Raw genomic sequence first — 15,373 nt, forward strand, 5'->3', positions numbered from 1 at the left:
GATTAAATGTGATCTGCGGGTCCATATAAAAAAAAATTTGAAAATATCCTTTTATAAGATAATGTCCTGGGCAATGGATTAAACTTGGGTTTAATTCAATTCATCAGTATTTATTGGTCAACTATTGTGTACTCCCAGATCTGGTCATCTTCAGATTATTTATATGCCTTCGTTCCTTCCTAGGCAGATTTCCCTATGCCACCCAAATTAACACTTCAGAGAGGTGGCAAAAAATTTGCAAATCATCACACAGTGGTCTCCAGCGTATATTTACCTCCACCGGGTCTGGCAGCATCCCAGTGAGATGAGCCTCAGGAAACCGGTATGGACCTGGATTTTCAGCTGACTAACAGGTGAACCAGGTAAGGTCTTCTTTCAGTTTTATTCTCTCACAGTGTAACCATTCCTGTAACTGGTATTTAAAATACTCAGAGGGAAACATTTTAAGCCCATAGTATTCTTAAGCCACTATCTAAAGTATGATACTCTTTGCCTCATGTCTTCTTTCCTCATTCAGAATTGTTACTTTTTGATGATCCAGGTGAAGGTGGGTGGATAGGGTGGAACCTTATCTTCATTTGTGTGACTCACAGACACTGAAGCCATGAGGCTTTGATTAACTGGAAAAGTAAGCTAAACGGGGCAGAAGTAACTTTTTTGAAACCATAGTATGATGAAGAATGCAGTACCATAGAATCACAGTGAAACAAAATCTGAAATCCATATGTCTTTGATAACGCCAAACTTTTAAGCCACTCCCTCCAATTTTTTTTTAAACCACAAAAAGGCTAATTAATTCAGGATTAAAAAAAAATTACCTGTAATTTTTCTGAAAATAAAAATGTTGCCTCTAAAGCTTATACTCCTCTGAATGAATAGACTTTGTGCCATTGCTTTTGGGGAGAAGCTGTAATAAAGAGGACTATTCTCTAATATAAATCCTTCCAGCGAGGCAGTTGGTTAAGCTGTTCATTTTCCTCATTTTAATGTAAACGTGTTTAATATGTTCTTACTGCACAGATTTAGCCGAATTTTAGTGAATTATTTGTACATCAGCCAATTTTGTTTAGAATAAAGGAAAGACAGGGATCATAAACAAACATGATCAATCAACAAAGTTCTACAATGACCACAAAAAGAATACATACAAATTTCTTATTTCTCCTCTGGCTTCTTCAAGTAAACTGTTGCCATGTTTTGTAAGCGTGGGTTGTAGAGTTTCTACTACATCAGCATCTTGGAATCTAATACCTAAAAATAGTAAGATTATAGAAGTTAGAAAAGAGGACCCTTGATTTGCTATCTAAGGAAATTTGTAATTTAATAAAATTTCCTAAGTACAGAGAATTAGAAATTGCCAAAAGGACAATGAGAGCTCACCTACCAGTTGGCATTAAATAAAACACAGTAGCAAGTTTAGTCCATTTAACAAATTCTACTACAGAAACCAAATTACCTAGAAATAATTTGATTCAACTTAGATTTAAAATCCTGCAAGTAATTTCTGTGGTTAAAGAGGCAAAGTCTTCAATTTAGGTCTTTACAATATAAACTGAGGTATGAAGGAAAGGGTTTCAAAACTTCACTTTTTTAAAAAATTATTTTTCTGGCTGAGTGGCTCAGTTGGTTAAGAGCTTGCTCAAGAGTTTGAGCTCTGAGCAACAGTGGTTCGATTCCCAGACCGAGCTGAGCTGCCGCTGAGCTGCCAACAGGTGGCAGGATGGCTCAGCAAAAAAAATATATATATATTTTTGATAAAGATTCTTTGATTTTTAAATCAGTCATTCACATTCTTTGACCTTACATTTTGTACCTTATCTTCATAGATACTATGAGTGTAAGTCAAAATGTTTCCTGTACTTTGGTTTATCCCACATCTCAATAAGAAAATCCATATTTAAACAAAGGTAATTCAAGGAGGGATCATCAACAGGATTCCTTTAAATAAAATATTTTGCTGCTGTACTTAAAATATAATTTTCCTTATAAAACTAGTTATATGCAATTTTATAAGCCTGGTCCCATTGTTAAAAATGAGACATACTTTTAATTATATGAGTAATACTCTATTTATAAATTATTAAGAGTTCAAGGTGGATAAAATATGATATAGCATAAATTTTTAGAGTTTAAGGTAGATAAATTATGACGAATAATTTAGTTTTTAATGGACCATAGTCTCAGATGTAAAGGTACAGAAAAAATTCCTTCTCTTTAGAAGAGTTTATTTTTTAAAACTGAGAATTTTAATTAGAATGATGGAACTATTATTTGCTGTTTCCAAAATTTTTATCATATATTGCTGTAATGCAGACTAAAAAACAGAAAAGCTTCTCCCTAAAATATTAAAATAGTTTACTGTGTTAAAATTTGCCAATTATATTATTTTGGCAGTAATGCAATTCTTAAGCATTTTATATATAAATCATGGAAAAACTAAACATCACCAGTGGAATTTAAAAACCTCTTTATACTCAAAATATATCTTAAAACTTATAGTCTCATGGTGGCTTGCCAATGGTTATATTTTAAAACATATACACTTCATAAAAATCTTTGCTCTTCACAATAAGAATTGTTTCTACATTACATTGATCACACCTTAAGCTGGAACTTTCGTCCCTTATCCTGACAAGGCATGAATAGAAAACGGTATTTGAACAGCAGCTTGTGGGTAAGGCTGCTTGTGGCCAGAGAGGGTGTGGAGCTCTCGAACCCAGCCACCCCAGGCTGCGCTCGCTCTGACAAGTCTGGCCTAAGGCCCAGCCTCAAAGGTGGTCTTGAAAAGTCTATTAACGTTCCTAAGGTACCAACCTTGATAACGATGCCTCAACTTTACTCAGAAAGATAGTGGTTATCTACCATTAAATAGGTCATCACTAGTTAATGCATTGTGCAGCTTCTAGGTCTTGGACTCTGTATCAAACAGTGAAGAAGGTCTGAATTACTGAGTGTAAACATAAGGAGAAATGTAAGCTGTGCAGTCATATTTGAAAAAGGCTCTGCTGCTCTGGGGCTTATTGCTCTATAGGGAGAAACTCCCACCCAGCTCTTCTATTGACAGTGCTTCATAGCACTCACTACATTAGCTCGCCACGTTACTCTGAGATTTGGGCACTGTGTTTACTCAGCATGAAAGACCTTGCAGACTGTAGAAATCTTGTCCAACTACAGTCACGGATGATAAAACTAAGGTTCAGAGATGTTAAGTGACTTTTTAAAGACAAGATAGATTCTTGTGGAGCTGCCATGTCCTGAGCTTTCTTCTAACCTATTGTTATCACGCCATTTTACAGATGGGGCCAATGAGGCTCTGAGAGGTCAAGTGCTTTCTTCCATGTAAAAAGTTAATTAGTGGCAGAATGTATTTTCTGATTTATAATTCATTATGATGACTTTGGTTATAGTCAGTCTCCTGCCAATCTCCCCTAGCTGGGAGTGGCCAAGTTCTTTCATCCTGCAGCTGCCTCCTGCCCGTGTGGAGGCCTCACTGACTTCAAAGGTACCGTCCTGGGAATAGATAGTATTAACATTTTGGCTGGGAGAAAAAAATAGAACAAATTTTTCTCTCTTCTGTTCATATGGTGTTTTTTTCTTCCTCAGTGAATTGAAAAGTTTTACGTCATTTTTTATGTCCCTAAAAATGATTGGTCTTTATGTGAAGTGTATTCCAAACGAAGATCAATTAAGAGCTAAAATTTTATGTCTTTCCTTGTTGGTTAAAATTAAAACATGTTCCCTAAAATATTTATTGACTAATTGCTTCATTATAAAGTTTGTCTGTGGGTGGAGAGAATTCAGATTTTATTAGAAATATTTAGTTAGGTTTGTTTGCTTATATTGAGTCATGTCTATGCAATTGAATTGCTTTGTAACCTGGGTAGGTTTTAGGGGATTCATTTTCAAAATGAGGAAAGTGGCCTATGATCATTTTTAGAGATGGAGGAGACCTTTATGGTCACTTGCTTAAGACCTTTTATTTTATATGTAAATACAACTCAAGTTCAGAATGATCACAGATTTGTCCAAGGTCACCAGATACTATTATAATTAGAGGAGCAAGAACCCAACTTTTTAAACTCCTAGTTATGTACATTTTCCACTGTCATGGTGTCTTCATACAATGAGAAAGATTTAAACAATTTTGGAAATTTTATAAAAGGTCTTTCTATGAAGAACTTAAGTGTGATCATTCAAAACATAGAATATGATCGTATATAAGCAAACTAGCTGGTTTCTCCACTTGCTTAAGTCAATGTGATTTGCTTCTGTAACATAAAAAACAAACTAAACTGAACTCACATTTTATGTAGTTTTATACATGTCTCTTATCAGTAAGAATGAATAGTTATGTTCAATGTTTTACTAAACAAATTAGAGTGTGATCTAGTGATTCTTAAATGATCTTTATGTTAATATTAATGATTTGATCAAAAACAACTCAAAAAAACTTTTTTCTTCCTAAAGACACTTAAAAACATGAATACAGAAATAAAATTGTGTGTGTGTGTGTGTGTGTGTGTGTGTGTGTGTGTGTGTGTGTAAAACAACCTATGAAAAGGCTTACGTTTAGGATTTAACGGAAGCTTTATTTTACCTTTCCTGGGGCATTCCTGTAAGCCTGCATTTTCATTCACTTTTCTACGCCCAGTGTTAACACGAGACTGCACATAATTGTATGGAGTTTGCCTGTAACCCTGGATTTGAAGTTGCTGTTTGGCTGAAATGAGTCTGTTTTTGAGGACTTCATTGTGTCTTTCAAGCTCATGAACTTTCTCTTGCAGCTGTTCAATCATTTCTTCCATTTCCACATCGCGTCCCAGCCGCTTGGGGCCGCCACCAACCCGCTCATATCTTTTCTTGTCATTAACTAGCCGTATTAACTTGGTGGCCATTCTAGGGAAATAATAAAAAGATGAAAAGGAATGTGAGAAGTCAGCATAAAATGCATTCTGTTGAAAGGCACATAATCACTGTGAAGACTTCAGTGCAGAACCTGAATAATAAATTTCAGGTTTTGATGTAACTATTACTGCCTGTGAAGAGCCCTTTGATGATAATTGAAACCACTGGGCAACAATCTGCTTTATAGCACTGACAAATAACAGTTTCCTAAGGCTTATCATTTAAGGTTAGTAAAGAGAGGACACATATTTACTCCATATGTTCCTCAAATGCAATTTTTAACGCATGACCTTATGTAGGAATGCTGTATGCACTTAAATGCAGTGGGTTATATCTGCAAGACACAGTGAGTTAAAACTTTTGGAAAGTGTGTTAAGACTGTGCAGCATTTAGGTGATACATTGTTTTCAGTTTTTCGAGGATTAAGACATACCACAAATATAAAAAGTGTTAGAATGCATAGATACACACATATAAAAAGCCCAATGAAAAATTCAAAAGAAACCAAAAAGCACCATTAAGTGTTGCTTAGGGCTCAAGAAACATGCATGTTTCATGGTAGAAAATAATGAGATGAGAAAAGTACTATTTTAATGCTACCTTTAAGTTTAGACATAAATTGTGCTTTTGACATCTCAGGAGTTTATACCTTTGATTCTTTTAAGTTTTGATAAAAACTGGTTAGACAGAACAAAAGACAGAAAGGGCACATGGGGGTGATGTAATATACACGCACGGAAAGCATGCCTGACAGTGAATGGAAAAATCTTGGCAGGACAAGAAAGAAAAGGTGGCTTTGATGAGAGACACAAGTTCAAGACTTTACAAAATTGGTCGCACATCTTCAATAGCTGATTCTAGTTTATAGTGAATCTATTTTTATAAAGACCCAGACAGGAGATTGAAAATAAAAACTCACTTCATTTTTCTTTAAATGGGGTTTGCTTTATTTTAGCACGGTTATGGACAGAAGCTTTTACTTAAGAGAACAAAAGTGAAATAAAAAAATCCTTAATAGCTTTGGGATGTCATAGAACAACCTTTTTTTGCCCTGAGCAGAGTCCTCTGTAAAAGCGGTAGTAATACATGTCTATCTACACTCTGGCTTCTCGGCCTACAGCATGTGGCATCAGGGAGAGCTATGCATAACATAATCGGTTAAGATTGTTTTCTCTTTCCCTTGAGGCACATCCATTAAACATGCTTTATAAGGGATACAGGATAATAAAAACCAAGATCCGAGAGTACCACAAACACCCTAGTAAAATAATCAATGGATTAGCTCCTTTTCCACCTAATCCACAGGATGATGTATCATTGGGAAATTTGGGCAGGTATCAGGACCCAATAGTCACACCTCTTCCTAGCCCTTTAAGGAGTTTGGGGTCCTGAGCCCCACTCAGTGGCTTATCCATACAAATATGGTAGCCATCTAAGTGAGATGTCAGCCTGAATATCTGACTCTTCTGTTAGAGTGACTTTGACAGAGATACAGATTAAATTCAAAAGGAAGACACAGATTTAATATGAAAAAGCAGTCAACATCTAGAAAAAAATAAATGACCCCAATTTTTAAGGCAAGAAAAGCACATCAATAGAGTGGCTTTAAATTCCTTCAAAGAATTTCAAGTAAACTTTGTAAAGAAACATAGATTGTGTCTTTCTCCAGTAATAGTAATAATTTTTGTTTATTTGATTTCCTTATTTTATGATGTTAAAAATTCATAAGTGATTAGGTAAAGTCTGAGTACTTACTTAAAAATGTGGTTTACCAAAGCTACATTTATAATGAAGTAAGTGATACTAACTACATCTTAAGGAGGAATTTAAAGGCATTTCTACACAGGTATCTGGGTAGTGTCACTGGTGTGAACTTGAGAAGAAATCTAGAACGTGGGTCACAGTGGTCATTAGATCACTACTCTGAGGTCTGACTAAAGCCAGATCCCAGGAGGTTCAATGGCCTGAACACACCACAGGCTGGTGGCAGAGAGATAACAGAACACGTGCGCACAACTTGACTCCCAGCCCAGTCCTTTTTCCAGTAAACCACATGGCTCATTATTAAGTTGTTCTGTATTTTCTGGCTCGGACAAATTACTAATGAGGTCAAGGTTGTGAATTCAATTTTTTTACTGACCAATTAGGCTAACAAAGAAAAGAATTGTTTAGTGGTCACAGACTACATCTGTCATTCCTACAGGCTGACGTGCCGTACTGGTCAGAAAAGGAATTGGGCAAGTGAGTCACATGCCTAGAAAAAAAGACATCACCGTGAGTCCAAAGCCAACTCCAAGTGAAAGGCCCACGCACAGCAGGTCAGTAGGTCATTAAAACAAAGTCCATGGAGTAGAAACTGAACTAGAATTAGCCCGCTAGGATAAATTCTCAGCAGGGAAAAAACCCTGTCTTTTGACTTGGCTGTCTCACCCTTTCACTGAGCCTAGAACATGAATATGAATACACAGGCCTGTTCATGCGTCTAGGCGTGAATGCACCTTTTTGCTTTTAATGCCGCCCCTCAGAAGATAGTCACAGTGTTTCTGAACAAGAAAGAACGTCTACTCTTAAGAAATGATCTCTGCAGAAATTTTTGCACGCAAGTCAAAAGTGACAATGTTTCTTCAGCAACAGTTGAGACTCTTTAAAATATAGATTCTAGACTAACCTAAGCAAAGTTAAGTATGTTCCAGATACGGAAGTAATGTTTTCATTAATAAACCCTAAATTTTAAGGAAACATGCATTCTAACAAGTTAAAATAGCTAATTACTTTCTTAAAGTTTCATTTTAAAATCAAGACATTTAAAAACAGATGCTTTGGCCATTTGCTTGTTAAACTACACATATTAAACCAAAAGTTATTTATAGAGATGATATACTCATGGCACTCTCTTCTATTAGCTCTTTCTTTCAAATAGCAACTTCAGACAATAACAATCGCTTTGGTTTATTATTCTAGTTTGTAAGAGTTTCCATTTTTAAAAATTGTATTTATTTACAACCTGCCTTATTCCAAAAAAAAAAAGATTCAAGGTAGGGTTTTCAATTAAGTTTATAAAAAAGCATATCCTCCAAACTTTACAGAGTCAGGAAATAAAGCTAAAAGCTTTTTATCATAACCTTTTAATTTTATCCTCTTGCTTGCGGGCATGCTGTTTAAGTAAGATGTTCTCATCATGCAAACGCAAAAATCTGTCTTCCAGCTCCTCCCGGCTGACACGGGACACCGCCTGGCGAGACTTCATTGTCCTTGTTGTTGAAGTTTCTGCAAACATGCCAAGGTAATTAATAGTGGATTACTTAAAATAAACATATTTATTTATCAATAGTAAAAATGATAACTGTTGATATTAATATAAAATCTGACTACTCATCTCAGATTTTTCCTTTGTGACCTCCAATTAAGACGGCTTTAGAAAATATTATAGCATTGTTCTCATTACTGATTGGAGGTGAGAATAAAAACCTTTGCTGTTAATACTTTATATGCAATATGAAGAATTTGAACAATAATAGTATCCACTCAAAAATATATTCAAACAACCATTCTTTAAGAATGTAAGCTGGAACTTTGATTCAATAAAGACGTTTCAATTTATATGCTGAATGTTGAAAAAGTAAATTAAAAGTCTGAATATCTGAAAGTATTTTTTTTTTTTACAAAGTCAAGAGTTATAAAAATAATTTGGTGAAATAATATGATTAAGATATTTTTCTGAGCAATGAGTGTTGGCTTATAGAAAAGAAACTATAAAATTTGTAAGACCAAACAAAACCTTCACAAATTATTTATAAGCTATGTTAAATATTTTTAAAGAACTTTTATACCTTTTAGCATGTGTATATGATATTTTTTTGCTTAAGTTTAAATTTGGTATTTTCCATATCACTGTGAAGTCGATCGATTTTCAAAAATCCTCCAAAAGAAACAAAGAACAAATGGACAAAGATTAAAGCCCTGTAGTGGGTTACTGAGGGCAAGAATTGAACTTCGGGTATCAAATCCCAATAAATAGTTTTGCACACTTAAAATTTATTTGTATTCTAATTCCTGATACTCTGCCAAAAATCTAAAGCAAAGCTTATACATACATTCTACTTTGAACAATAAAAGCTGCACAGTTAAATTACTCTTTTTCAGTGAACAATAATACACTGACCACCTTCCTGCGGTTATGCAACTCGGCCACTTGCATTCACTATTCTGATTAACAGGTGTCTGGAGATGCCTCAGCGGGATATATTGTACATCACAGCCCTCTCAGTGACAAATGCAGTGGCATGCCAGGTTCGTTGAAACACTGTGCAGGCAAACAAAAATATAGCTCTCCACTCTAAATTGTTCCTTAAATAAGGCAGTGCTTTCCTTACTCATTTTGCAAGTGCTCTAGAGCAACTACTAAGAAATTAGAGGAGAAAGAAAACCTTTAATGTATGTTAATTTGATAAAAAAATTCAATATCACTTGGATAAACAAACGATTGTGAGAGACTCTACTTGAAAGACAAAAAAGTTTAAATATGGCATTTCCCCCCATATAAAATTTAAACATAGGGAAACATTTTAATGGGAAATGTGATGTAAGCCAGGCAATTTGGTTTGGAGGTTTGATACTCTCTGTAGTTTCTACTGATGTGTGGAATTTTAAAAAGATGATTTATAACAATTCTTTATCAGAACAGAGGGGGTTTTATATTTTCTATGAGCTGTTGATAATTGACACATGCAGTAAAATACCACATGTTGTTCTAGACACTCCATCCTTGTTTAGTCCAATCAAGAGCTATATAGTTACTTAAATGGCTTCGTTTGTATGAATATCAAAAAATACTTTAAATTAAAAGTAAAGAAGTTACTGATCAAAGTTCATAACTGTAATAAATAGCAGCTGGCCCTACCTTGTAACCCGCCCATTCCAAAGAGGTTTAGACCTGTGTCTTTCACAGGCAGGTCTCCTGCAGTCTCATCAGTTGGACCAGACATGGCCTATCTGTGGAGGAAAGAAAATTCAAATAAAATCTTTCCAAGTTATAACATTAACTATGCAATGGAATGAACCAAATAAAATGAATGAGGCACTAGAACTTTAATGGACAGCTTATTGCCCACATGTGCAGCCTGAAGAAGATGAAAGCTTCCATTTTAAAAGTAATACTACATTCAATCATAGAGACATGTTCCTTTCAACAGTAGATTTCCTATAGTTTGCTTAGGAAATGAGGTAAGATTATCATTCTTCCTCTCTCTTCTTCCCACTCCTCTATCTGAAACAAAACTAAACTCCCTCAAATTTAAGAAAAACTCCTCTCCATCCCCCATCCCTTTCTCTGCCCCCCAAAGAAAGCAGGTATCTTGGAAGAAACTCAAGTCAGGAACTTGATTGAAATGGTAGTTCTATTACTTACTAGCTGGTCAAGTCACCTATTCTCACTGAGTTTCAGTCCCTGAATTTAAAAATGGAAAAAAACCCCAATACCTATCTCACAGAGTTATTCTAAAGGTGAGAGGGTAAATGAAAAGCGTTTAGTACATTTGCCTGAGATGTCAATATTACTTGAATATTAACTTTCAGCTTGACGCACAAGCTTGAGTGAGTAGTTTCAAGTTTTGTAGAAGAGGTTTCATAAATTCACCAATGGCCTTTGTTTTTGTTGTGTCATGTTTTTGTTGTCAAGAGGCCTATGTCCCAGGGCTTCCTACTTCAACATACAGGCTGTCCAGCTAATTCGGGCATTTTTAGAGTTTCTATTCTTTAGAGATACATGACAGTAGCTTAGCTTTGTATGTGGATATGACTGGTCCATGCAATGTCTTAGTATGCCAAAAAAAAAAAAAAGACTTTATATTTTTATTTAAATCTATTCAGAAAGCCAAAAGCAAACTGTCAATGAAGATGCCCTAAGGCGGAGGTTCACAATCTCCAGAATGCTGGTCCTAGGATGTCAGGTCCAAGAGAACAGCAAGCTTTTCTGTCTTGTTCTCCTCTCAGAGGCTGGCACAGAGCTGGGCACATAGCAGGCATTCACTAAATAGCTTCTGAATGAATGAACAGAGTCCATGGGGCTTCAGGGTCTGTGGACCCAGAGGTGGTTTACAAAATTGTGGATGCTTATGTGCATACGCAATGTCTTTTAGAGAGAGGGCTCACAACTTTTATGATAGGTCATCAGAGCTCGAGAACCACTGCATTTTGCTGTGACATAAATGGCGAACAGGCAGATGCTTGGGTGTTCACCTACTTCTTTTGGAGACAGTGCTATAGAAAAGGTCAATTTTAGGAGCCAAATTATCAAGAGGTTTCAATACAGGGCACTGTGGAAAGGACAGCTTTTCCATGACGGAGTTATAGTAGCTTTTATAACAGCGACGATGACGACGGCGTTAACATTTAGTGACTGCTTCCTGAAATGCGCCAGGCACCCTTGCGAGTGCTTACACGAATTAATCAAATATCTCACAATATCCCTGTGAGGTTGTTACTCGAAGGCGTCCTACTTTACAAATGAAGAAACTGAGACACAGCTTAAGTAACTTGCCCTGTCACACATCTCGGAAGTAGCTGTCTCGTCTTCTTTTTGTCACTCCTGGGAAGGGGGGTGTTCCTGGCATCTAGAGGTCAGAGATGCGGCTGACATCCTGCAGTGCACAGGACGAGCCACGGATGACCTGGCCCACCGTGTTAAAGAGGCTGAGCAGCCCTGTGCAGAGCTGCAGTGCCTTCCAGCACCCTCTCCCGCCAGCCCTTCTCGCTCACTGTTCTCCGTTAGGCTCCCCAGATCCACGGTGCCCTTGTCTTGCTGCAGGCTGTGCTGGTTCCTTGTTCTCTGGGGCTCTGCGCACATGTCACTTCCTCAGAGAGGCCTTCCCTGACCTCTCTCCTGATCTCATCACTGTTCATGTCTGTTACAGCAATCATCTCTATCTGAAATTGTTTCACGTGTTTACTAGTTCGTGACTAGTTTGTCTTCACGAATAAAGTACAAATAAGCATCTTCAGACGAATAAGCCCCTTGAGACAGGATTCTGTCCGCTTTACAGCTGGTTGGGAACAGTGCCGGGCACAAGGTGGGCACCAACATTAATATTTATTGAATGGATTAACGAATATCTGGCACTGGGACGGAAATAGTAAACAAAGTCCCTGCCTTTATGTAGTTATTAGGCTATGAGGTAACAAGACGATAAACAGATAACGATGAACAAGCATCCGGGGAGGCCAGAGGGGACTTAACAAAGGTGTACCAACCAATTCCTAACCCAGGTCAGATAAGCCAAGTGTTTATGTCACCTTCTGCTTGAAGAAGGACTGGGACAGGCACTGCAATCAGCGTCAACTCTCATCAGATAGGGTTCACGTCTGGGACATACATTTTCCGAACGGTGCTGGGCGTGGGAGTAAGGGGCGGGCTGTGATTCGGGCCTGAGGATGTGGCGGTGTCTCGTGCTGGGCTGCTTTTCACGGGAGCAGAACTCCAGGGCCTTCTCCAGACCGTAGAGCAGACCCCAGGACCCCGGCCTGGTAGGGGATCGGCCACCTCCATGCCCCCCGCCTCCTCCCCGAGAGTACTCACCGCCACTCTCTCCCCGCCGCTAGCTAACCGTTGCTATAGCGCCGACGGCGTGTCGGGCTAGTGGCCGAGAGACGCACGGGAAAAACATGGCCGGCCCTGTTGCCTCCTGGGAAATGTAGTTTTCCTCGGGCCCTGGCCCTCCAGCTCTTAGCGCAGCGGACTACGCTCGCCCAGCTGTCGGCTACGGGAAATTCTAGTGCCCCAAACACCGAGGCACAATCGGGCGTCGCCGCCGTGCATTCTGGGAGTGGTAGTTCTCGCTGCGTTTGCGGAGAATGGCGCCGGGCGGAAGCAGGATGCTTAGAGAACTACACGCAGGAGGCGGGGTCCAGGGCGAGAGATCTACGAGACTCGCAGTGGCGAAGGAGGTAGTAGCGGCAGCATGAAGCGGACCCCGACCGCCGAGGAGCGAGAGCGCGAAGCTAAGGTATGTCCGGCTCTCCGGAATCTGGGATTTTTCGTGCACTTGCAGCGAGGGGCAGGGAACCGGAAGGGTTTGGCTGGAGGGCGAGTGGACGCACAGGCTTAATTAAGCCAAGGCATGAAAGGGCCTTGCCAGCAAGGAAGCCAGAGATGGGGTTATAAACTCGTGCTGCTCAGGATGCAGGCCTAGTCCTGTTGGATCAGCTCACGAATGAGAAGACACCCATTTACTTGTTCTGCTTCTGCACTTAATTCCTTGAGGAAGTTTATAGCTACTGTTGTGCCTCAGTTTACCGGACTCTCAGATGACTGATCATACCAGCTGTGCATTCTCTTTGGTAATCATTTCTGAGGACTGAGAGCAGTTTAGACGAAGTATATGTGTGCGCAGATGTGTTTATTTGGAACAGCTGTCTCAGTGGCCAGCTGCTAGGTTCCATGTCTTCAGCACAGTGGATAGGAAAACTTAACTACAATCCTATTATCTACTTTTGGGGTTTAGCCTTTGGTAGTTGCCATTCCATGGAATGAAAATAATCCTAGCAATAGCGACCTTTAAAATGGTATTTATTACGTGTCAGGCTCCTCGTTAAGTTCACAATATTTATATTATTTCATATTCTTACCACAGCAGATTGCAAGATAGATATTATACAGATGGAGTATCAACAGTCCTGTTTTACAGATGAAGACTTGAGGCTCAGAAGAATTGAGTGTTTTCCTTTCATTCCCCAAATCAAGTCCTATTTATCTGTCTAAATATATCGGTAATTTGTCCAATTGTTTCCATCTCCACCACCTTGGACCAAACTATCACCATCTCTTTAATGGATTTTTACAATAGTCTCCTTGTGGGTTTACACTCACTCTGCACCCTAACACCCCTTTAGCCCCTTCTTCCCGTCCTCCCACATAATCAGTCTCCTCTCCATATGGTGGAGTGTGATCTTTTCAAAATACAAATCTAATCATGTCCATTTCCTTTCTTCCTATCTGCCAACCACCTGTTTAAAATAGTCCATGACTTTTTATTGCCGTTAGGATAAAGACAAAACTTCGCATGGCCTACAATGTCCCTGCATGGTTTGGACTCTGCTTGCTCCTACAGCCTCATTGGACATGACCCTCTCCCTGCTCTCTGCTCATCAGCCACTTTGGCCTTCTTGAAAGTCTCTCTTTCTGTTGCCAGACTCAAGGGGTTCACCGCTTGGGTTGTTCTATTCAAGAGCGAGACATGGTCATCGTTAGGTAGTTTTATTTCCTTGCAGCAAGTAAAGGAGAGGGGACTCATACCCAAAGCTCTGTCTCCCTGAAGAGAGCGTAGCCATTGCTTATATACACTGTTGGTCAATTACATAGTGACTTCTTTGCAGTTGGCTTTACGTACCCAGATTTGGTTAATTACATGTTGATTTCTTCTTTTGCATCAGGTTGGGTTCTTGATCAAGCTCATGGGGTTGCAGCTGCATCTGCAAAATACGGTGCTACCCTTCAACATTTAGCAAGAATAGCATTTAGTAACCCCCACCCCTCCCCAGACCTTGAGATTCTTGTTCTAACAGTTCCTCCTGAGATTTTTCATTCCTCGTTCTTGAGGGAATGGGAATGAGCCTCATGCTTCTGTAACTTCCTCCTGCGGAAAAATGGACGGAGTACGTCTTTGAGTTTGAGGAGTGAAATTCTCTGGCTGCCTGACTTATGAAAATCTTGGGGTCCCCTAGGTTCGGGGATTCCTGAGAACAGGAGTGCGTGAAGAGACAAATTATAGAAAAAACCGTTAGGAGTAAGAGCAGACGTGTTGGACATCACTTACCTTGTAGCAGCTTGAGGGTCTGGTTCCTTGTTCTCGCTGGGTGGTTTGGCCAGCTTCACCTGACAGTGACGTATCCAGGAAGCTGTATCTTGTATAATAGTTTGAGAAGTGTGAGTTGTTAGTAACAACAAATGAAGACCTGTCTATTTTGGGTTCAGTTGATCTTGCGGGGATCCTGATTTCCAGGTTTTTAAGTATAACCCAGTTCCCTGGATTATATGGGTGTAGTTTAGTATCTGCTGATGTGAGTAAAATCAAATTAGCATACTTATTTAAGTTTTCAGTTACCTTTCCTAATTGGATACCAAAAATTAGAAGTAAGATTATAGCTGCAAGGGGTCCCAGGAATGGGACAAACCAAGTTATCATGGGAAGGGCCAATTTTACTGAGTTCCTCTTGCCAACCCCTAAATCGTCTCCACGAGTGAAACCATTCCAGCAATTATTAAGTCCTATTCCTCTTTTTAACATTACATGTAAGGCGGTTCCTCCGGTATGGCAGCTCCGCTCCACTTTAAGGTGGCTCCATTTATATTATTGTTTATATTTTCCCTCTTTTGATCAGTGTCTTTCCTTGAAAGCATTCCTGATCAATGATCAGAAACCGGCACTGATCAGTTATTAAAAGCATCATTGGCTCATGTTGAGTGTGTCATGCC

At 38.9% G+C, this 15,373-nt stretch overlaps 1 protein-coding gene across 2 annotated transcripts in view; it reads right to left on the reverse strand.

Annotated features, from left to right (window-relative positions):
* The window catches only part of RPGRIP1L (RPGRIP1 like), an 85,388-nt gene extending 72,683 nt beyond the window's left edge, over positions 1-12,705 (reverse strand). Inside the window, exons 1-5 of one of the 2 annotated variants that reach the window (XM_019643822.1) lie at positions 12,479-12,705; positions 9,806-9,897; positions 8,028-8,172; positions 4,598-4,896; positions 1,149-1,251 (exon numbers count right to left, since the gene is read on the reverse strand). In XM_019643822.1, coding sequence (XP_019499367.1) covers positions 1,149-1,251; positions 4,598-4,896; positions 8,028-8,172; positions 9,806-9,890 — 632 coding nt within the window. In that variant the 5' untranslated portion in view covers positions 9,891-9,897; positions 12,479-12,705. Of the gene's footprint in view, positions 1-1,148; positions 1,252-4,597; positions 4,897-8,027; positions 8,173-9,805; positions 9,898-12,195; positions 12,459-12,478 lie in introns of those variants that run through there. The other variant, XM_019643833.1, reaches the window with a different exon arrangement.
* Positions 12,706-15,373: the final 2,668 nt, after the last annotated feature.

Source organism: Hipposideros armiger, unplaced genomic scaffold (genome assembly GCF_001890085.2).
Source record: "Hipposideros armiger isolate ML-2016 unplaced genomic scaffold, ASM189008v1 scaffold_4, whole genome shotgun sequence".
Taxonomy (NCBI): domain Eukaryota; kingdom Metazoa; phylum Chordata; class Mammalia; order Chiroptera; family Hipposideridae; genus Hipposideros; species Hipposideros armiger.